Genomic DNA, 22,215 nt, shown 5'->3' with positions numbered 1-22,215 from the left:
TCAGCTGATAAAGTCATGACGACTGTCTTCTGGGACTCTGGAAGGATTATTATATTTGACGTCGTCCCTCATGGTGCAACGATCAACTGTAAAGTGTATCGTGCTATCCTCAGGAAACTGAAGAAACGATTCCACAAAAATGTTAGCGAACTATTCCTTCTCCATGACAACAGAAGGCCTCACTCTATTCTGGACGTCCTGGAGGAGCTCACAAAACCTCATTGGACTCTTCTTCCTCATCCACCCTACAGCCCGGATGTCGTCCCTCCCGACTTCCATCCGTTTGGCCCAATGAGGGATGCATTCCGCGGTAAGCGGTGTGTGGAACGTGGGAGATCATTCATTGATGCAACAAGATTTTGGGTCCGACGTCGACTAGTAGATTGATACAATGCGGGAATACAGGCACTCCCGGTAAGATGGGTAAGACCGTTGCACTGAACGGAGATGATGTTGAACTTTGGGATTTATAGCAAAAAAAGTGGGAATAATATGGTGTACTGGAATCCTGAATAAAACTAAACTGGTATCAGAAAAAAAATGTGTTGCATTAAGTGTTCAGGGCAATTATATTTTCTCATTGGATACGTAATTAGCTATCTCTGTTTCCTTAAAACTTTTTTGGTGTACTTGTTTTTGACTTTCGCATAGATAACAAATATTACTGCTGTTTTACCGGTGTACGATGTAGGTTTTTTTGCGTACAATGGGAATATTACCGAATCCAACTTGGAGCCTTGTGGTAATTCAGTAAAAGTGTGGATGAAGGCCCTGAGGCACTCTCCAACAGCAGCTTCGCAACCTGCTGATGTGTACCCGGCTATTAGCTTTGCTACGTCGCTTTCGTTTTCTCCAGTCGCCACGGAAGAGTCCCCCCTGTCGCCGACAGCAGCCTGCTCAACCAGTTCTGCGGGAAGTGAGCAGTATATATTGTGCAATAGCTTGTTACCAGAAGGAAAATTTCACTAGAGAATAAGAGGCAAAGTACCTGGCAGAAACATGTCGTTCAAAACCTGCAAAAAGCCAGTTTATCTAGTTACATATTAACGACAGAAGGAGGAGATTACGCCATCTGTGATGCAACATGTTTTTTACAGCTAATCGTCATGTCTGATTAATACACGGCGCATGCCAACATTAGTCGCACTCCGTTCCACTGGATTCGCGTGTCAGCTAGGGACAAAAAACGCTGTCCTTAGGTTTCCATTAGTTCTTTAATCTCTCTTTTTTTGTTGTCATCGTCACTACGCGAGATCACGAGATATGCGATTTAGGTAATAGATATTTGCCACAGCTGCTGGTGTCATAAATTTACTCAACTGGCTTCTTCTGGAACAACGCCACGAAGAGAAACAGAGAGAGAGAAGAATCTGTCTGCTGTTAACAGAGGATTTAAGGAGAATAAACATCTAAGGCCCAATTCACCCCCTCCTAGGATGACATTAGTGAACCGCATCTGTCTGTGTTAAGAGTAAATTCTGTGTCAAAATTTGAGGAAGTTTTCTAAATGTCTGCGCAACGTACACTCCTGGAAATGGAAAAAAGAACACATTGACACCGGTGTGTCAGACCCACCATACTTGCTCCGGACACTGCGAGAGGGCTGTACAAGCAATGATCACACGCACGGCACAGCGGACACACCAGGAACCGCGGTGTTGGCCGTCGAATGGCGCTAGCTGCGCAGCATTTGTGCACCGCCGCCGTCAGTGTCAGCCAGTTTGCCGTGGCATACGGAGCTCCATCGCAGTCTTTAACACTGGTAGCATGCCGCGACAGCGTGGACGTGAACCGTATGTGCAGTTGACGGACTTTGAGCGAGGGCGTATAGTGGGCATGCGGGAGGCCGGGTGGACGTACCGCCGAATTGCTCAACACGTGGGGCGTGAGGTCTCCACAGTACATCGATGTTGTCGCCAGTGGTCGGCGGAAGGTGCACGTGCCCGTCGACCTGGGACCGGACCGCAGCGACGCACGGATGCACGCCAAGACCGTAGGATCCTACGCAGTGCCGTAGGGGACCGCACCGCCACTTCCCAGCAAATTAGGGACACTGTTGCTCCTGGGGTATCGGCGAGGACCATTCGCAACCGTCTCCATGAAGCTGGGCTACGGTCCCGCACACCGTTAGGCCGTCTTCCGCTCACGCCCCAACATCGTGCAGCCCGCCTCCAGTGGTGTCGCGACAGGCGTGAATGGAGGGACGAATGGAGACGTGTCGTCTTCAGTGATGAGAGTCGCTTCTGCCTTGGTGCCAATGATGGTCGTATGCGTGTTTGGCGCCGTGCAGGTGAGCGCCACAATCAGGACTGCATACGACCGAGGCACACAGGGCCAACACCCGGCATCATGGTGTGGGGAGCGATCTCCTACACTGGCCGTACACCACTGGTGATCGTCGAGGGGACACTGAATAGTGCACGGTACATCCAAACCGTCATCGAACCCATCGTTCTACCATTCCTAGACCGGCAAGGGAACTTGCTGTTCCAACAGGACAATGCACGTCCGCATGTATCGCGTGCCACCCAACGTGCTCTAGAAGGTGTAAGTCAACTACCCTGGCCAGCAAGATCTCCGGATCTGTCCCCCATTGAGCATGTTTGCGACTGGATGAAGCGTCGTCTCACGCGGTCTGCACGTCCAGCACGAACGCTGGTCCAACTGAGGCGCCAGGTGGAAATGGCATGGCAAGCCGTTCCACAGGACTACATCCAGCATCTCTACGATCGTCTCCATGGGAGAATAGCAGCGTGCATTGCTGCGAAAGGTGGATATACACTGTACTAGTGCCGACATTGTGCATGCTCTGTTGCCTGTGTCTATGTGCCTGCGGTTCTGTCAGTGTGATCATGTGATGTATCTGACCCCAGGAATGTGTCAATAAAGTTTCCCCTTCCTGGGACAATGAATTCACGGTGTTCTTATTTCAATTTCCAGGAGTGTATATCTCATCAAGGTAACAAAAGTCATGGCATACCATAAGTTGGTTTACAGATGTTGCTTGTATCACGTACACAAGAAATAAAACGGCAGTGCATTCGCTGAACTGTCTGCATTCTTTTCACACGAAAAGATTTCCGACGTGATTGTGACCGCACGACGGGAGTCAACAGACTTGGAATGGTAGTTGGAGTTAGACGCATACGACATTCCATTCCAAAAATCGTCAGGGAATTCAATATACCTGGGTCCACAGTGTCCACAATGTGCCGAGAATAATAAAATTCCAGGCATTATCTTTCATCAAGGACAACGTAATCACGGACGGCTGTCAGTTAACGAGCAGCGGCGTTTACGTAGAGTTGTCACTGCCAATAGGAAAGCAACTCTGCGTTAGGACGGCGCGTCGAAATTTGGCATCAATGGAGTGTGGCAGCAGATGACCGACGCGAGTTTCTTTGCTAACAGCACGACATCGGCTGCAACAGCTCTCCTGGGCTCGTGACCATATCGGTTGGACCCCAGACGACTGGAAAACTGTGGCCTGGTCAGATGAGAGAGGATTTTAGTTGGTAAGAGCTGATGGTAGGGTTCGAGTGTGGCGCAAACGCCACGAAGCCGTGAACTCGAGTTGTCAACAGAGCACTGTTTAAGCTGGTGGTGGCTCCATAATGATGTGGACAGTGTTTGCATGGAATGTTCTGCCTGGTCCAATTGAACCGATCATTAACTGGATATGATTCATTTGCAGCCATTCATGGACTTCATGTTCGCAAACAACGATGTCGTGTCACCAGGTCACAATTGTTCGTGATTGGTTTGAAGAACACTCTGGACGGCACAAGAGAATGATTTGGCCACTCAATCGGCCGACAACAATCCCAATGAACTTTTGGGGGACATGATCGAGAGGTCAGCTCGTGCGCAAAATCCTGCACGAGAAACACTTTGACAATTATGGACGGCTCAGTATTTCTGCAGGGGATTTCAGACAACTCGTTGAGTCTATGCCACATAGAGTTGCTGCATTATGCAGGGAAAAATGACGTCCGACACGATATTAGGACGTATCCCATGACTTTTGTCACTTCAGTGTAAGGGGAAACGTCGGTATCAGACCGGTATTCAAAACGTGAGGTGTAGGAAACCGCCTAAAAATCACATCCAGACATGCCGAATCACCGGCTCTCGTCGTTAACCCGCTTGTCGGATTCGAACCGGGGCTGGCGCGTTTCCACCAGTCTGGAAGCGTGTGTTTTCACGTGCGCGCCTACCGGGGCAGGTACAATGCTGCTACTCTTTCAATAGCTGGTCTTAAGTTCAGTACATAACATAATTCCGTCTGGGCTACACAGGCATGTTACGATACTAGCAACGCCATCCTGAAATCCCTTTACTTCGTCTGTTAGTCACACTTGAACGAGATCGCAAGCTCTCGAACAGTAAGAATTCAGAGTAAAACCTTGAATTTTTGAGAATCACCCTCATCGTCTTCGTCAGGAAACGGTTGCTGTGGCAGCCTTATACAGCCCACAGACGTCGTCTGATTGGTCAGAAATCAGGTAATGCGGTAACAGATGGTTGCTGTGGCAGCCTGATACAGCCCACAAACGTCGTCTGATTGGTCAGAAATCAGGTAATGCGGTAACAGATGGTGACGACGTCAGCGCTGGTGGCACCACCGCTCCCGTCGTAGGGTAAACATTGAGATGAATATCTCTGGTTCCTCTCTGCATCGAGAGGCCGCTTCCACGCACCGTTGAGATTATATCCGCTGTCGCGGTTGAAGTTGTCCTCACTAATTCTAATTTCCACAACCTCTTTAATTACAAAATCCAAGTACGCTGGAGCCTGGACAAAACCTTTGTTTCATCAAATAATATTTTGTGGTTGTTTGTAAGGCAGTGCTCAACATATGCTTACCTCTCCAGCTCTCGATTTTTAATATATCGGCGATGGACCATTATGGAATATGGGGAATAGCTCAAAATCGGTTCACCTCTTTAACAACAGACAGCAAAAGGACATTGTTCAGTGTTGAGTATGGCTATGATGTGCTGTCTGAATGAGGCACTGTTAAATTGGGGGAGGGGGGAGTGCCTCAGTGATCAGTGCTGGGGCCTCTCCTGTTCCTTATTTATATAAATGATATGCCCTCTAGTATTACATGTAATTCTAAAACATTTCTGTTTGCTGATGACGCTAGCTTGGTAGTAAAGGATGTTGTGTGCAACACTGGCTGTGTGCCAAATGGTGCAGTTCATAAGTCCATGGCTTGTAGAAAACCAACTAATGTTAAGTCACAGTAAGACTCAGGCTTTACAGTTTAACAAAACTCGACGTTTTTATTTCACAGAATGGGCATACAATTAGTGAAGCTGAACGCTTCAAATTTCTATGTGTTCAGACAGTTAATAAACTGTCGTGGAAAGCCTACATTCAGGATTTTGTTCAAAGACTTTAATATTCGAACGATATCTGAAGTAGGTGATAAAAAAAAAAAAAAACGTTCAAATGGCTCTGAGCACTATGGGACTCAACTGCTGTGGTCATTAGTCCCCTAGAACTTAGAACTACTTAAACCTAACTAACCTAAGGACATCACACACATCCATGCCCGAGGCAGGATTCGAACCTGCGACCGTAGCAGTCGCACGGTTCCGGACTGCGCGCCTAGAACCGCGAGACCACCGCGGCCGGCAAAGAAGTAGGTGATCGTTCGACCCGAAAATTAGCCTACTTTGCTTATTCTCATTCGCTTATCTCGTATCGTATTATACGCACATCAAAAAAAGTTTTGCCTCACCTCGGTTCCGAGAGCTCCGGAACCGGTACAGAAAATTAGAATAGAAATCAACATAAACATCATTTCCGCCCTTTCTGTTGCTCATGAAAATCACACATTGCATGTTGTATCACCATACAGCGAGACCTTCAGAGGTGGTGCTCCAGATTGCTGTACACACCGGTACCTCTAATAACCAGTAGCACGTCCTCTTGCATTGCTGCATGCCTGTATTCGTCGTGTCATACTATCCACAAGTTCATCAAGGCAGTGTTGGTCCAGATTGTCCCACTCCTCAACGACGATTCGGCGTAGATCCCTCAGAGTGGTTGGTGGGTCACGTCGTCCATAAACAGCCCTTTTCAATCTATCCCAGGAATGTTGGGTATGGTTAATGTCTGAAGAACATGCTGGCCACTCAAGTCGAGCAATGTCGTTATCCTGAATGACGACGTTCACAAGACGTGCACCATGCGGGCGCGAATTGTTTGTTGTCCATGAAGACGAATGCCTCGCCAATATGCTATCGATATGGTTGCTCTATCGGTCGGAGAATGTCATTCACGTATCGTACAGCCGTTATGGCGCCTTCCATGACCACTAGCGGCGTACGTCAGCCTCACATAATGCCACCCCTAAACAACAGGGAACCTCTACCTTGTTGCACTCGCTGGACAATGTTGTCTAAGGTGTTCAGCCTGACCAGGTTGCCTCCGACGTTTGTATGGTTGAAGGCAGATGCGGCACTCATCGGTGAAGAGAACGCGATGCCAATCCTGAGCAGTCCATACAGCATGATGTTCGGCCCATCTGTATCGCGCTGCATGGTGTTGTGGTTGCAAAGATGGACCTCACCATAGACGTCATAAGTGAAGCTGCGCATCTTGCTGCCAATTGCGCACAGTTTGAGTCGTAACACGACGTCCTGTGACTGCACGAAAAGCATTATTAACATGGTGGATTTGCTGTCATGGTTCCTCCGAGCCATAATCCGTTGGTAGTGGTCATCCACTGCAGTAGTAGCCCTTGGGCGGCTTGAGCGAGGCATTTCATCGACAGTTCCTGTCTCTCTGTATCTCGTCCACGTCCGAACTACATCGATTTGGTTCACTCCGAGAGGCCTGGAAACTTCCCTTTTTGAGAGCCCTTCCTGGCACAAAGTAACAATGCGGACGCGATCGAACCACGGTATTGACCGGCTAGGCATGGTTGAACTACAGATAACAGGAGCTGTGTACCTCCTTCCTGGTGGAATGACTGGAAATGATCGGCTGTCGGACCCCTCCGTCTAATAGGCGCTGCTCATGCATGGTTGTTTACGTCTTTGGGCGGCTTTAGTGACATCCCTGAACAGTCAAAGGGTCTGTGTCTGTGATACAATATATCCACAGTCATCGCCTATCTTCAGGAGTTCTGGGAACCATGGTGACACAAAACTCTTCCCATTCCTAAACGATACTTTTGGCTCGTAAACGGGTAATTCGGACAATAAGTGTTGCAAGTTCGCGAACCTCTTGTTGACGTTCACTAATATGAGTATTCTGACATCGGCCTCTCAATATATATATCCTTTACCGTCGTTTCTTGTTAACAATATCAGCTTATTCCCAAGAATTAGCAGCTTTCAGCCAGTTAGACAGAAAACCAATCTGCATTTGTATCGCACTTCCTTAACTATTATGCAGAAAGGTGTGGAGTATATTGCTGCATCCATTTTCAGTAAGCTAATAGAAGAATTCAAAGTTCGTAGCAGTAATCTAAGTGCTTTCAAATCGAAACTGAAGAGTTTCCTCATGGGTCACTCCTTCTATTCTGTCGAGGAGTCCCTTGAAAAATTAAGCTGATCCCTATCATATTGTTGATTGCGTTTAGTTAAATTTAGGGTGTGGCTTTTTTTGGATTCATAAACATGTTATGTTACTACTTTTGTGTTGTAGTTTTATGTACTGACGCATTCCATGACCTAGGATGTTTGCTCCTCAGTTTGATCTTACGGAACTAAACGCGTAAATAAAAATAAATAAATAAAATGTCTGTATAGCTGTCGGGAATGGCATGATAGACTCACCGAAGTAAAGACTTCCGCACTCACAAGGGATGGTATAAATCCCAGGGACTCTAAGGCCGAGACTGTGTTTAACACGGTGTACCATCTTCTTAGGAGGTCGGAAAATAGATCTTAGACTTCGTCTTCCCAGGACTGGGATTTATAATACCCCTGTGAGCAGCAGCTGTTTATTGTCATTTCCTCCTGAGGAAGAGGTAGTCGTCTAAACCTCGGGGTTTTACCCTGAATTCACGCAGCAAGAAGTCTGAGAAAGATTTATACAACTGTGCCATCACGAAAGACTGCACTCAACTGCACTCACCACTGCTACAAGCGAACAGTTTGTGAACTTGGTTGTTTCCAAACTGCTTCCAACCTTGGCCTTCTAGGACAGATAAGTCGATCAGTTTCCCACATCGCCCTGACGCGCTTTATATTCCCTCCACTGCTAGTGCTGCCAATTATCAATTGTCAGTGGTTACTGCACGAAGATGTTTATCACAGGCGACCGGTGTATAAACACAATGGAGCAATAAAAGAGGAATCTTACGGATTATCTATCGCACAACGGTAAACAATTTCGAAGCCAACACGATGGTGAGCCAAGATTTCACCCTATTTCCAAACAGCTGACGAGCAGCAACAAGCTCTGTAGAAATAAAGAATGCAGTCAAATTTGTCATGTGAGTAGGAGAGCAGCACCAGATCTTGCAGACCTAGTACTTCTTGAAAATAGACATCCAGACAGCACATAACAATGTAAGGGCTTACACCTACCGAATGTGAGGAAAGATATAACTTAGTAAAAGGAATCTTTTTTAATCATAAGAAGAGTCTTATAAAATGAGTAGCTAACGGCTACAAAGTTTTAGTAGTGCTGCTGAAGAAATTTGTCTTTGAGATCAGTGGTTCTAAAAGCATAAATGATTGCAACAATCCATTTTTCAATGATGAAGTGTAATTTGATGTGGCCACGTTTCAATTCTAAAGGATAAGAACTGAGACCTTTATTTTCCTTCAAACACTAAGAGGAAAAATTTACTTTCTGCAGTTGTTGACAAAAGGGAGGGTTCTTTCTTTCAGATTGAAGAAAAAGGCAGTCTTTAAGAAAAACAGTGACACAATGGCTGATAAAAGCCGGCCCAAACAATACACCTATGTCGAGATAAGATGAAGGGCTTCATGGCAGGCACATGGCCCTAAACATAAAGTAAAAGAGAAAACTCGGCCTGGTAAACAGGCCTGCCTTCTTTGTTCTATAAGAGGAGCATTGTTTGTTTCAGAAGAGGAGCAATGGCCAGTCGAGGAGAGTAGTCTTGTCTTGTTTAGTTTTTAGTAGAATCTTGTTCGTTTCAGAAGAAAAGACTTGTTTGTTGTAAGAGACCCACTCTCTATAACAAACAAGTCTTTTCTTCTGAAACGAACAAGATTCTACTAAAAACCAAACAAGACAAGACTACTCTCCTCGACTGGCCATTGCTCCTCTTCTGAAACAAACAATGCTCCTCTTATAGAACAAAGAAGGCAGGCCTGTTTACCAGACCGAGTTTTCTCTTTTACTTTATGTTTAGGGCCATGTGCCTGCCATGAAGCCCTTCATCTTATCTCGACATAGGTGTCTTGTTTGGGCCGGCTTTTATCAGCCATTGTGTGACTGTTTTTCTTAAAGACTGCCTTCTTCTTCAATCTAGAACAAAGAACCCTCCCTTTTGTCAACAACTGCAGAAAATAAATTTTTCCTCTTAGTGCTTAAAGGAAACTAAAGGTCTCATTTCTTATTCTTTAGAACTGAAACGTTTTCACATCAAATTATACTTCTTCAATGAAATATTGATTCCAGAATGAGATTTTCACTCTGCAGCGGAGTGTGCGCTGATATGAAACTTCCTGGCAGATTAAAGCTGTGTGCCCGACCGAGACTCGAACTCGAGACCTTTGCCTTCCGCGGGCAAGTGCTCTACCATCTGAGCTACCGAAGCACGACTCACGCCCGGTCCTCACAGCTTTACTTCTGCCAGTACCTCGTCTCCTACCTTCCAAACTTTACAGAAGCTCTTCTGCGAACCTTGCAGAACTAGCACTCCTGAAAGAAAGGATACTGCGGAGACATGGCTTAGCCACAGCCTGGGGGATGTTTCCAGAATGAGATTTTCACTCTGCAGCGGAGTGTGCGCTGATATGAAACTTGAAATATGGATTGTTGTAATCATTTATGCTTATAGAACCACTGACCTTTAACATTGATTTACATTAGAAGAAGAGTTTCCAAGGCTTTGGAAGAGGTTTCCTGCTTTTTTGGAAGGAATATCGTACGTTTTGAAAAGGGGTTTATTTGACACTTCGAAGAGGAATCGTAGTCATTATGTTACGTTGAAGAGGAGTATTAAACGCTTTAGCAAAACTTTTAACACTATAGCGTGGGGAACTAGCCGCACTAGTCATGTTTTGGCAGAAAGCGTGAGAGACAATAAGATGTTAAAGTTAGAATATGACTCCAGAGGTCTCGCTTTCGATCACAGTCAGTCCTAGGATTTCTGAGTGCTATTACTTTCACCTCTGGGATTATTTGTTAATGTGAAATATGTTGAGATGCACCATGTGTCGGGGTCCAAGTAACTGTAACAGTGTAGTAATGGGCGTATGTGTGTTTGTCTTTATCTGTCGACCACACTGATACTTGCCTGCTTACTTTAGTTTAGTTATCATTGTTCGTTTGGTTCCAGCTCCTGACTACCCAGTCTGCAAGAGGGACAGCCCCGACGTGAACGACTGTTTGAAGAAGGCGGTGGCCGTGGTCGTCAAGCTGGTGGCCGCAGGTGAGACACCTACCGAGTCATCCCTACTTTTGGTCCGCTCACTGCTGTTGCGTGTATGCCCACGCGGAGCAGCGGGGAACACATTGAAGTGAGGTGCCAATTACAGACGTGGAAAACCTCCGTTGACAGTTTACTTACTCCCAATAAAATGCTGACAGCTGCATACTTGAAGGATCAGTAGCATCTGGGCACACAGCTGCGCATCTCTCCTGAAAGCACATCAAGGAAACGTAGCACATTTTACACTTTTCGATACAAACACAGTGAAAGAAATTGAAAAACGGATAGGTCTACCGGAACATCAAATTTTCACAAAGCAGTGATGAGTGAGAAGTAGTTGGTTATTGATAGTTATAGGTGGCTGACACGTAACCACCAGTAATGAACCAACTGGTGCTGTCGGCTCCCTATGTGTTGCCATTCTGCTGCACAAAGCGTTCGTTGCGGCTGACAGATCTCATGTACACTCCTGGAAATTGAAATAAGAACACCGTGAATTCATTGACCCAGGAAGGGGAAACTTTATTGACACATTCCTGGGGTCAGATACATCACATGATCACACTGACAGAACCACAGGCACATAGACACAGGCAACAGAGCATGCACAATGTCGGCACTAGTACAGTGTATATCCACCTTTCGCAGCAATGCACGCTGCTATTCTCCCATGGAGACGATCGTAGAGATGCTGGATGTAGTCCTGTGGAACGGCTTGCCATGCCATTTCCACCTGGCGCCTCAGTTGGACCAGCGTTCGTGCTGGACGTGCAGACCGCGTGAGACGACGCTTCATCCAGTCGCAAACATGCTCAATGGGGGACAGATCCGGAGATCTTGCTGGCCAGGGTAGTTGACTTACACCTTCTAGAGCACGTTGGGTGGCACGGGATACATGTGGACGTGCATTGTCCTGTTGGAACAGCAAGTTCCCTTGCCGGTCTAGGAATGGTAGAACGATGGGTTCGATGACGGTTTGGATGTACCGTGCACTATTCAGTGTCCCCTCGACGATCACCAGTGGTGTACGGCCAGTGTAGGAGATCGCTCCCCACACCATGATGCCGGGTGTTGGCCCTGTGTGCCTCGGTCGTATGCAGTCCTGATTGTGGCGCTCACCTGCACGGCGCCAAACACGCATACGACCATCATTGGCACCAAGGCAGAAGCGACTCTCATCGCTGAAGACGACACGTCTCCATTCGTCCCTCCATTCACGCCTGTCGCGACACCACTGGAGGCGGGCTGCACGATGTTGGGGCGTGAGCGGAAGACGGCCTAACGGTGTGCGGGACCGTAGCCCAGCTTCATGGAGACGGTTGCGAATGGTCCTCGCCGATACCCCAGGAGCAACAGTGTCCCTAATTTGCTGGGAAGTGGCGGTGCGGTCCCCTACGGCACTGCGTAGGATCCTACGGTCTTGGCGTGCATCCGTGCGTCGCTGCGGTCCGGTCCCAGGTCGACGGGCACGTGCACCTTCCGCCGACCACTGGCGACAAAATCGATGTACTGTGGAGACCTCACGCCCCACGTGTTGAGCAATTCGGCGGTACGTCCACCCGGCCTCCCGCATGCCCACTATACGCCCTCGCTCAAAGTCCGTCAACTGCACATACGGTTCACGTCCACGCTGTCGCGGCATGCTACCAGTCTTAAAGACTGCGATGGAGCTCCGTATGCCACGGCAAACTGGCTGACACTGACGGCGGCGGTGCACAAATGCTGCGCAGCTAGCGCCATTCGACGGCCAACACCGCGGTTCCTGGTGTGTCCGCTGTGCCGTGCGTGTGATCATTGCTTGTACAGCCCTCTCGCAGTGTCCGGAGCAAGTATGGTGGGTCTGACACACCGGTGTCAATGTGTTCTTTTTTCCATTTCCAGGAGTGTAGTTAATGCGAAGGTTAGACACATTTCAAGAAAGAGCATAGTTCCAGTACTGATTTGACAATCCAAAGGTGCCTATCATGGGAGAATTTCAAACTTTTTACGTGATGTTTGTAGCAAACAGTCACTTCAAACTTCATACTTTTTGTGAAAAAAAAATATTTTTTCAGTTTTCCTTAGCTTATACCGGGTGGACAAAATGAAACTGGCGTGGAAGTTATATCATGCCCCTTAAGATGTACTTCATGCACTTAAGTAAGTTATGTTGCCTATCATATGGCGCAAGCAAAATTTTCTGGGCCAGTTTTGTTTTACCAGACACCAAACGCAGTGGTGTACAAAACTTTAAAAGATCCAGTACCAATATACGTAGTTTATTGTAATCAAGAAAAGAAACTTGTATTTCACTGAGGTCAACAGATTCAGAGTCACAAGACGGGAAAATTTCACTACTTACAAAAAAATAAGTAAATAAAATATGACTCTAGCGCTAATTTAAGAACTGTTTTTGGTGTGTTTCGAAACACTATCAGTTCTATATCATTCGTCAGTTTCAGAATTCTTACGCATATTTTGTATGAGACAAAGACTGTAAAATGATTTTCTATCACTGTGGACCACTCTGGCGGCTGGCTGCGTACACAACTTGTTGCCGCGACGTCAAAACATCGGACCTCAAACTAATTTAAATAAAAGCGTGAAAGCAAAAATTCTTAACGCCGTTCTGTGGAAGCAGATTGCAGATCACGTACTGAGCGTGAAAACCGCTGAGCCGAGCACAAATGTGATCAGTTCCTTAAAGGAGCTGCAAACATTGTGCCGGCATGCTACAAGGTCGTATCCCATTGTTGCAGACATGCATCATTTAAAATTATTACGTCTTACCTTTTTCTTATTGTGCATCAATACGTTTACAGTAGTCGTCTTTGGATCGAATACGCCAATGCCAACCTTCCTGCAACTTTTGAAATGCATCGGGGAAGTCGGTCTTCTTCACAGTGTTGAATGACTTCTACTGTTTCAGATTTTTGCCCTGTCAACTAAATTTTCATATTGAAGGAGAGATCATATGGTTCATACTTCTAGCATCTTGATTTTATAAAAATGTGCTGTGTAATGTACATGATATGCGATAGAGGACATCTTTTCCCACATGTCCTTAAATTGACTTAATTTTACTCTTGACATATCGAGATTTTCTGGCCGAGATGAAGGATTCTTCCACTGTGGCGATTGCTGTGATTTTGAGAGTGTTAGCTATAAAACAATTTTCGTCATCAGAGACGATCTTTGAAAGAAATTTTGCAGCATCTTCTCTACAGATTTTAACGCGTGTTCCTTCTGATGTCTTGAGGCAGGTGTGGCACAGACTTCACCGCAGTCGTTCTTATGGGCAGTTCTTCTCACAGAATGCGTCCGCATATCTACATCTACATCTACATCCATACTCCGCAAGCCACCTGACGGTGTGTGGCGGAGGGTACTTTGAGTATTTCTCTAGGTTCTCCCTTCTATTCCAGTCTCGTATTGTTCGTCGAAAGAAAGATTGTCGGTATACCTCTGTGTGGGCTCTAATCTCTCTGATTTTTTCGTAATGGTCTCTTCGCGAGATATACGTAGGAAGGAGCAATATACTGCATGACTCCTCGGTGAAGGTATGTTCTCGAAAGTTCAGCAAAAGCCCGTACCGAGCTACTGAGCGTCTCTCCTGCAGAGTCTTCCATTGGAGCTTATCTATCATCTCCGTAACGCTTTCGCGATTACTAAATATTCCTGTAACGAAGCGCGCTGCTCCCCGTTGGATTTTCTCTATCTCTTCTGTCAACCCCATATGGTATGGATCCCACACTGGTGAGCAATATTCAAGCAGTGGGCGAACAAGTGTACTGTAACCTACTTCCTTTGTTTTCGGATTGCAATTCCTTAGAATTCTTCCAATGAATCTCAGTCTGGCATCTCCTTTACCGACGATCAACTTTATATGGTAATTCCATTTTAAATCATTACACTTGTCTACATTGAGATTCAATTGCCATTCCATGCACCATGCGTTAATACTACGACTTATTCCCAAGGTGTTGCAGAGGTCTGTCTACAATTTTCAGAATCAGATTACTTACATTCTGAACATTTTCTGGTGTGATACGAGTTCACGACCGATTGGAACGCTCATCATCAATATTAGTCGATGTTCGCCCGTTTTTGAAACGCTTATACCAATTCAAGTCTGCGTCTGACCTAAGCGTTGGCACCAAGTGCATAATTCCAAATGCATTCTTCAGCATTAGGAATGTTTCTGCTCCTGTGTTCCGAAGTTTAAAACAAAAATTTATGCAGACACACTGCTCTTCCGTACCAACCAGCATAAAGCTGCAAACTCACGGAGACACGAAAATGATGGACCAAAACAGTCATTTGTTAGTCGCTTGCCACCCTGATTGAAGAAGGATGTGTAGGGAGACACCTAGAGGTACTTCAGTGTAATCGTAATCATTTGTGAGCAAAATTCAAGTTCCAGGACTTCCTAACACCACCGCGCTCTGAAGCGTGGCTTCGCACCTGTACTGCAGTCGCTCCCAACTTTTCAGACAATATCACCGCTGGACGAGATCAGATGTCGACCTATACATCCAAAAACTCTGGCCCGAAATAAAAATTGTGGTTGGAAAAAAATAAGAAAAACTCCTATTTTTAAAATGACAAAAGATAAGTGCTACACTACCGGAAAATAATAGAATTTTGTTGCAACAGTGCATGTGGAGTACATGAAATGATTACATTTACAGATCAATAGTACAAGGGGTTCTGAGGTAACAGGCATCGACTCATGCTGAGACACACACTTCAGTACGTGGTGTAGTCTCCACGAGTGGCAGTGCAGGTGCTGACTCTGGCATCCAGTAGATCGTACAGACGGTGAATACTGTGCTGGAATATGTTATGCCACTCCTACTCGACCTGTTGTTGGTCGACGAGCCGCACGAGTCACATCTCGTCCTATCATATCCCATGCGTGCTCAATTGGAGACAAGTCCGGAGATTACGCAGGGCAGAGCACTAAGTTTTACGGGCAGTGTGTGGTCGAGCATTATCCAGTTGGAACAACACACCATTTTCCTGTTGCAAGAGCGGCAAAAAGACGGGTCTAACAACATTATTCCCGTACCGAGCGCTGGTTAGCGTCCCCTTCAGAAACACCAGAGGTGAACGAGAGTTGTAGCTTATCGAACCTAACATCATAAGGCCTGGGGTAGGGCCAGTGTGCCTTGGACGAGACATCGCTCACGAGGTCTACGTCGTACGCGCAGTCGACCGCCACTTACATTCTGGCAGAATCTGCTTTTATCGCTGAAAACCAAGGGGCGCTGGTTAATCTTCCAAGTGATACCCTGACGGCACGAGTCGAGCCATGAACGTCAATGCAGCGGCGTGAGTGGAAGAAGGGCTAGATGTGTGCGTGCCCGTACTCCCACTGCTAAGAATCGGTTGACAACAGTTCGTGTTGACATTTCCAGGCCCACAAGCCCTCTTACCTGTGCTGTGGTGGCTGCACGACCTGCTGCTGCCGCCCTTGCAATACGACGACCCTGGCGGGCGTCTGTGCTACGTGGTCGTCCAGAACCTCGTCTACAGATACGAGAAAGTTTAAGTGACCACTGGTACCAGCATCGTTCCACAACCGCCCAGCACGTCCAACTTGTGTGACAGCTCTCCGAAAGGACCCTCCCACCACTCGTAATCGTTTACACTGATGGCTCCAAACAAAGGCACTTCCTTGGCTGTTCTGTACTGTTCACTGATCATGTTACCAGGATTAGCCTCCCTGATGAATATACCGTTTTCGCAGCGGAGCTCCACGCGATCCTGAAGCACTGGAGCAGGTGAATCGTGTACGGGGCAATAGGTTTCTCCTCTGCTCCGATTCTCTTAGTGCCTTACAATCATTGCAGAATCTGTATCCAACTGAGGAGATAGTCCAGCTGATATACGACCAACTGTACTTGCTCCAGCGGCGGCGTAATGAGGTGTCCTTCTGCTGGGTGCCTGGTCATGTAGGAATATGGGGCAATAAACAGGCCGATCGGGCTGCCAAGGAGGCAGTGTCCTATTCCCTTGCAGTCTGCCGTTTCTGCACTCCACAAGAAGTGCATGGAGCTGTGGGAGGAAGAATGGCTGGCGGTGACGGCCAATAAACTGCGTTTGGTGAAGTCAACAACTCGGCCGTAGCGTTCCTCCTGCCGGTTGCTCAGGCGGGAAGAAGTGACCCTCACGCGTCTTCGGATCGGGCACTGTCCTCTCACACAAAACTTTCCCTTACGGCGGGAGGATCCCCCGTTTTGTGATGCTTGTGGTGTGCACATCTCTGTCCGTCACATTTTGACAGCCTGCATTTTATACTGTGATGCAAGGGTAGAAGGACAAGTTGATGGGGATCTGCCCAGTATTTTAGGTAATGACGAGAGGTGTGTGTCTAGGGTTCTAAAGTTTTGTGATGTGTCTGGACTCTGGCCTAAACATTTAGGCTGGAAGTTTTAGTGTGTTGCAGAGTGGCTGCCTCCTCCCTCTTTTCCTTGCGGTCAGCCAGCCACTTCCATCTGCTACATTGTTTTAGCTCCATCTACCACTTTCTTCCTGTGTTATCTGTGTTTTACTGCTGGCGGCATGCTTCGTCTCACGCTTCGGTGTGGGTAGGCACATATTTTTCCGAGCTTGTTACCTGTTCTGTTTTGTCTTCCTGTTCTGAGTATTTTCTTGACACCCGTCTCAATCTGTTACTGAGGGGGCGCTGAGGATCTTGCCGTTGTGCGCCCATACAACCTTCTCCATCCATCCTTCATCTACCGCTCGTATGGCCACAATTCGACCCTTTTCAAACTCGCTCAGCTGGCTGTAGGAAGCACGAGCGCGTCTCCGTGGCACGGCTGCCTGCTTGCTTCGCACCTCAGCACCACACAGAGCCTTCTCGCTGTGAGCATTCCACATTAAAGGCGTCCTGGTAGCTCTGCCACTACGCTACGTGTTGGTGGACGACGTTGAAACCAATATCAGTACGTCTACTATCCCCCAGGTGGCATATACCGTCATCGGATCAAAATCAACGTCGTCTTTTCTCCCACAACGTATTTAATTAACTTCCAAACAAATTAAATTCTCGTGTTTGTTCTTGAGAAACTTCACTGTATGCTTACGAGTATACAGCAAACTTTTTCATTGTTAGACAACCAGTTTCGGTCTGTTTAGGGCCATCTTAATGTTATATGTATCACAAAGAAAACGATACCACAAAAAGTGCATGCATATGTATTGATATACAAACGTACTGGAACAACGTCGTTGTAATACGTAAGAAGTAATTTTGCTGCGCGTCATACAGAAACTTCTTTTAGAAACTGTGATCTGTCTCATATTATTATAAATATCAAACCGGTCTAAATTCACAAATGATATGCCAAATGTAAATACAATGTTAGAGCAACCAACATGATAAAATTATCTGATTTTTTGTGATACACAGACCTACTATTACTGTCTTCCTTCAGCATGCAGCCGCGAAAGTTCCATCACGTGTGACTTGACTGCTGATATAATTCCGCTCAAAGAGTCTCAGTGACAGATTAACGGTGTAACATATGTTGTCTATGTCTGTATGCTTCACAGGCGTCTAGGCTACAGATAATCTACTCTTGTGCTATATTAGTTCCTGCACGGATTACAATTTTTTGAGACAGATTTGGTGATGTTATTACAAAATCTTCTTTAGCTACGTTTCGCAACACATTGCACTATGGAATGCCTACTCGTAATGTCTTGAAAAGAGGTTACAAGATGGATATCAATAAAAATAAAACCAGGGTATAAGAATCTAGTTGAATTAAATCAGGCGACGCTGAGGAAATGGATAGTGTCTTCAGAAGGTGTTACAAGACGCATATCAACAAAACCGAAACAATGGTAATATAATGCATCCGAATTAAATCACCTGATGCTGACAGTGTTAGATCAGGAAATTAGACACTAAAGGTAATAGATGACTTTTGTTATTCTGACAGCAAAATAACTGTCGACGACCAAAGGAGAGAGCACTGGCCACAGCAAGAAAACTATTTCTGAAGAAGAGGAATGTGTCAACATGGATATAAATTTTTCTGAAGGCATTTGTCTGAATTGTAGCCTAATACTTCACGAAGTGAAGCATGGACAGCAAATGGTTCAGACATGAAGAGAATAGAAGTTTTTAAATGTGGTGTTAGAGAAGAATGGTGAAAATTAGATGGGTAGATTAGATAAACAATGAAGAGATAGTGAATGGGATTGTGGAGGAAAAATATTTGTGGTATACATCCTGAGGCATCATGTAGTCGCATGTGGAAAAGGAAGGGGAAATTGAGAAGGGAGACCAAGGCACGACTACGCCATATACGTTAAAATGGATGTAGGTTACAACAGTTATGCATAGATGAAGAGGCTTGCACAGGATAGGCTAGCGCGAGGCGTGATTCAGAACGGTCTCCGATCTGAAGACCACCACAATAACACCTGTCAAGCTTACATCCGTACTTTCAAATAATGTCTAACATTTGTAATAAATGACAATCTACAGCTTCTATAAATGTACCTTTGTCATGGAATAATGTTACCCACTACGCAATGCAGCTAATTCGTGAGGTTCCTAGTGGAACCAACAAACGTATTTTAATTAACTGTAAGTCTTTCAGAAGTCAATACAGGGTGGAGCGCGGTAAATTGTTGATTTGGAAATGAAATAAAAAATAATGAACATTTTTATTTTTGACATGTTAAAGACAATAATGGAAGTTTCTAATTACATGGTTTAAACAGTATATCTGACAAATGTCTACCTCCACAATCGACACACTGCCGCAGTCGTTTTTCGAAATTATCATGCGCTCATTCAAGCATGTCTTCTGGTATTCTCGCAATTTCAGTCTCAATGTTGTTCATTAAGACTTCCAGGGTGTTGGGATGATTGCAATACACGTTTGACTACAGGTAACTCCAAAGAAAAAAATCGCATGCGGCTAAGTTCGGTGATCGTGCGTGTCAGTTGAGAGTCTCCATCCTAGAGACAAGCGTTCCAAGAAACGTCTGCCTCAAGAAATTCATGGTAAGGCCGGCTGTGTGTGCAGTGGCACCGTCTTGTTGAAACCAGGTATCCTGTAATTGCATTGCCTCGAAAGCAGGCTCAAAAACTCTTGCAGTACAGTTAAGTAACGATCCGAATTCACAGCTACAGCACGACGATTTTCCTGGAAAAAGTTGGGGCCAATGGTGCCTACACGTGATATGACGCATTGCTCAGTGACGCGGCCTGAGTGCTAGGGTCTCTGTTGAATTCACCTGGGACTCGTGTCGCTCCAGTACCACGTATTCTGTTTGTTTACACACCCACTGAGGTGGAAATGTGACTCATCAGAAAAGAACACATTTGCGTCACGGGGTATGGTTGCAAACATATCTTCACAAGATGTTCTTCGTGTCACATAATCGCGTACTGGCAACTGCTGGACCACGCACACTGGACCACTCACATTTATACGGGTGAAAATTCAGTTCATTGTGAAGAATATTCTCTACAATGTTGCCAGTACCATTTTATCGCCGGCCGGTGTGGCCGAGCGGTTCTAGGCGCTTCAGTCTGGAACCGCGCGACCGCTACGGTCGCAGGTTCGAATCCTGCCTCAGGCATGGTTGTGTGTGATGTCCTTAGGTTAGTTAGGTTTAAGTAGTTCTAAGTTCTAGGGGACTGATGACCTCAGATGTTAAGTCCCATAGTGCTCAGAGCCATTTGAACCATTTTATCAAAATTTATTTACAAAGTGTTGACTTCATAATTACCAGGAAACCGTATTTTTGTCACAATTTCACTATCTGAAAATATTGCTTCTATCTGAAATATTGCTTCTATCTGAAAATATTGACTTAAAAATCGTAGTGTACTGAAATTTACTTTTCAATGTTCCAAATCAAGAAATCGGTATTGATATTAGTAATTGAGTCTTCCAAGAATGTTTCTACTGTGATGTAGCATTTGTCAACTTAATACAAGGGAAACATCTCGTATACAAAGATGTGTGGATATAACCGCGTGTTTAATGACGAAAATAGCTGATAGCTGGCTGACCATGAACTGACGGCCTTATTGAAGTAGCCATCCCGGCATTTGCCAGGGCCCAGTGCGTCAACATATGCAACACATCACACCACTATGTCTTTCGTTTGCACGTACTGGGAACAAATTACGAGTAGCTTAATGCTCTGTTGATTTAGTCTCTGTGTTTTTCACTGACAACAATGGCACACACTTGCAGATGACCTTGTGTGTCCAGAATGAGAGTTTCACTTTGCAGCGGAGTGTGCGCTGATGTGTAACTTCCTGGCAGATTAAAACTGTGTGCCCGACCGAGTCTCGAAATCGGGACCTTTGCCTTTCGCGGGCACTTTCCCGCGAAAGGCAAAGGTCCCGAGTTCGAGTCTCGGTCGGGCACACAGTTTTAATCTGCCAGGAAGTTTCAGATCTTGTGTGTGTTCAAATGTGCGTGAATTCCTAAGGTTCAAATGGTTCAAATGGCTCTGAGCACTATGGGACTTAACATCTGTGGTCATCAGTCCCCTAGAACTTAGAACTACTTAAACGTAACTAACCTAAGGACATCACACACATCCATGCCCGAGGCAGGATTCGAACCTGCGACCGTAGCAGTCGCGCTGTTCCTGACTGCGCGCCTAGAACCGCTAGACCACCGCGGCCGGCTGAATTCCTAAGGGACCAAACTCTTGAGGTCATCGGTCCCTACCCTTACACACTACGTAAAGTAACTTATGCTAAGAACGACACACACACCCATGGCCGAGGGAGGACTCGAATCTCCAGCGGAAGGGGCCGCGCAACCCGTGACATGGCGCCTCCAACCGCGCGGCCACTCCACGCGGCCAAGATGACCTTAGCGTCATGGACACACCACCACACTGTGTTACATCTTCATGTGTTCCCTACTGCCTAATTGCAAATATGAACCAACGTCTCGTCGGATTAGTGAGTTGTTAAACTGGTGAGGCATTACTACTATGAACTAGCTATCACAACTAATCCAAGTTCTCTAAGTAATATTGTGATCTGTAATAATAAATGCATGTTTTAAATAAATGTATTTCAGTTATTTCTTTAATTTCTTTATGAAAATTATTATAGAATTTTAATCCGTGACAGGAGCAGCGACCCATTTTTCAAATGTTTCAATGAATCCAACTGCATCTTTTGGTTATTATTATGACAGTCGTTTTCCCGTTTCTGATGTTTGAAAATTGTGTCCAGCTGTCAGTGACTCTGACGGTAGTTCAATATAGAACAACAAAAAGTTTTGATAATTTGCCCAATAACATCAAAGACTGCTAGCCTGTAAAAAGAAGTCTGGTTTTTAAGTGTAGCTGCACGAGTAGGACTAAAAAATATGTCAATAAATGCTGATACTAGTGATGAGCATGTCTAAAAAACTGACTTGTTCCACATCATTCCGAAAAAAGAATGCTCAAATGATCTACGGAACACGTAACTAACTAACTAAATAGTTTTTAAAACTAAGTTGTTAATGAGAATGAAACTGAATATTCACGATGTGAATTGTGAGTTTAGACATACGCTAATGAGACACGAACCACAGTGGCAACAGTTGAAACTGTCATTTTCTGTGTCAATGTCATTTATGTTGGGAATTAACGTA

At 45.7% G+C, this 22,215-nt stretch overlaps 1 protein-coding gene across 1 annotated transcript in view; it reads left to right on the top strand.

Moving 5' to 3' along the window:
• LOC126204313 (protein takeout-like) overlaps nt 1-22,215 on the top strand; it is a 61,914-nt gene that overhangs the window by 12,567 nt on the left and 27,132 nt on the right. Inside the window, exon 2 of the mRNA XM_049938698.1 lies at nt 10,499-10,591. Coding sequence (XP_049794655.1) covers nt 10,499-10,591 — 93 coding nt within the window. The remainder of the gene's footprint in view (nt 1-10,498; nt 10,592-22,215) is intronic.

Source organism: Schistocerca nitens, chromosome 9, assembly GCF_023898315.1.
Source record: "Schistocerca nitens isolate TAMUIC-IGC-003100 chromosome 9, iqSchNite1.1, whole genome shotgun sequence".
Taxonomy (NCBI): Eukaryota; Metazoa; Arthropoda; class Insecta; order Orthoptera; family Acrididae; genus Schistocerca; species Schistocerca nitens.
The sequence above is the reverse complement of the archived record's forward strand: the minus strand, read 5'-3'. Positions and strand labels throughout refer to the sequence as shown.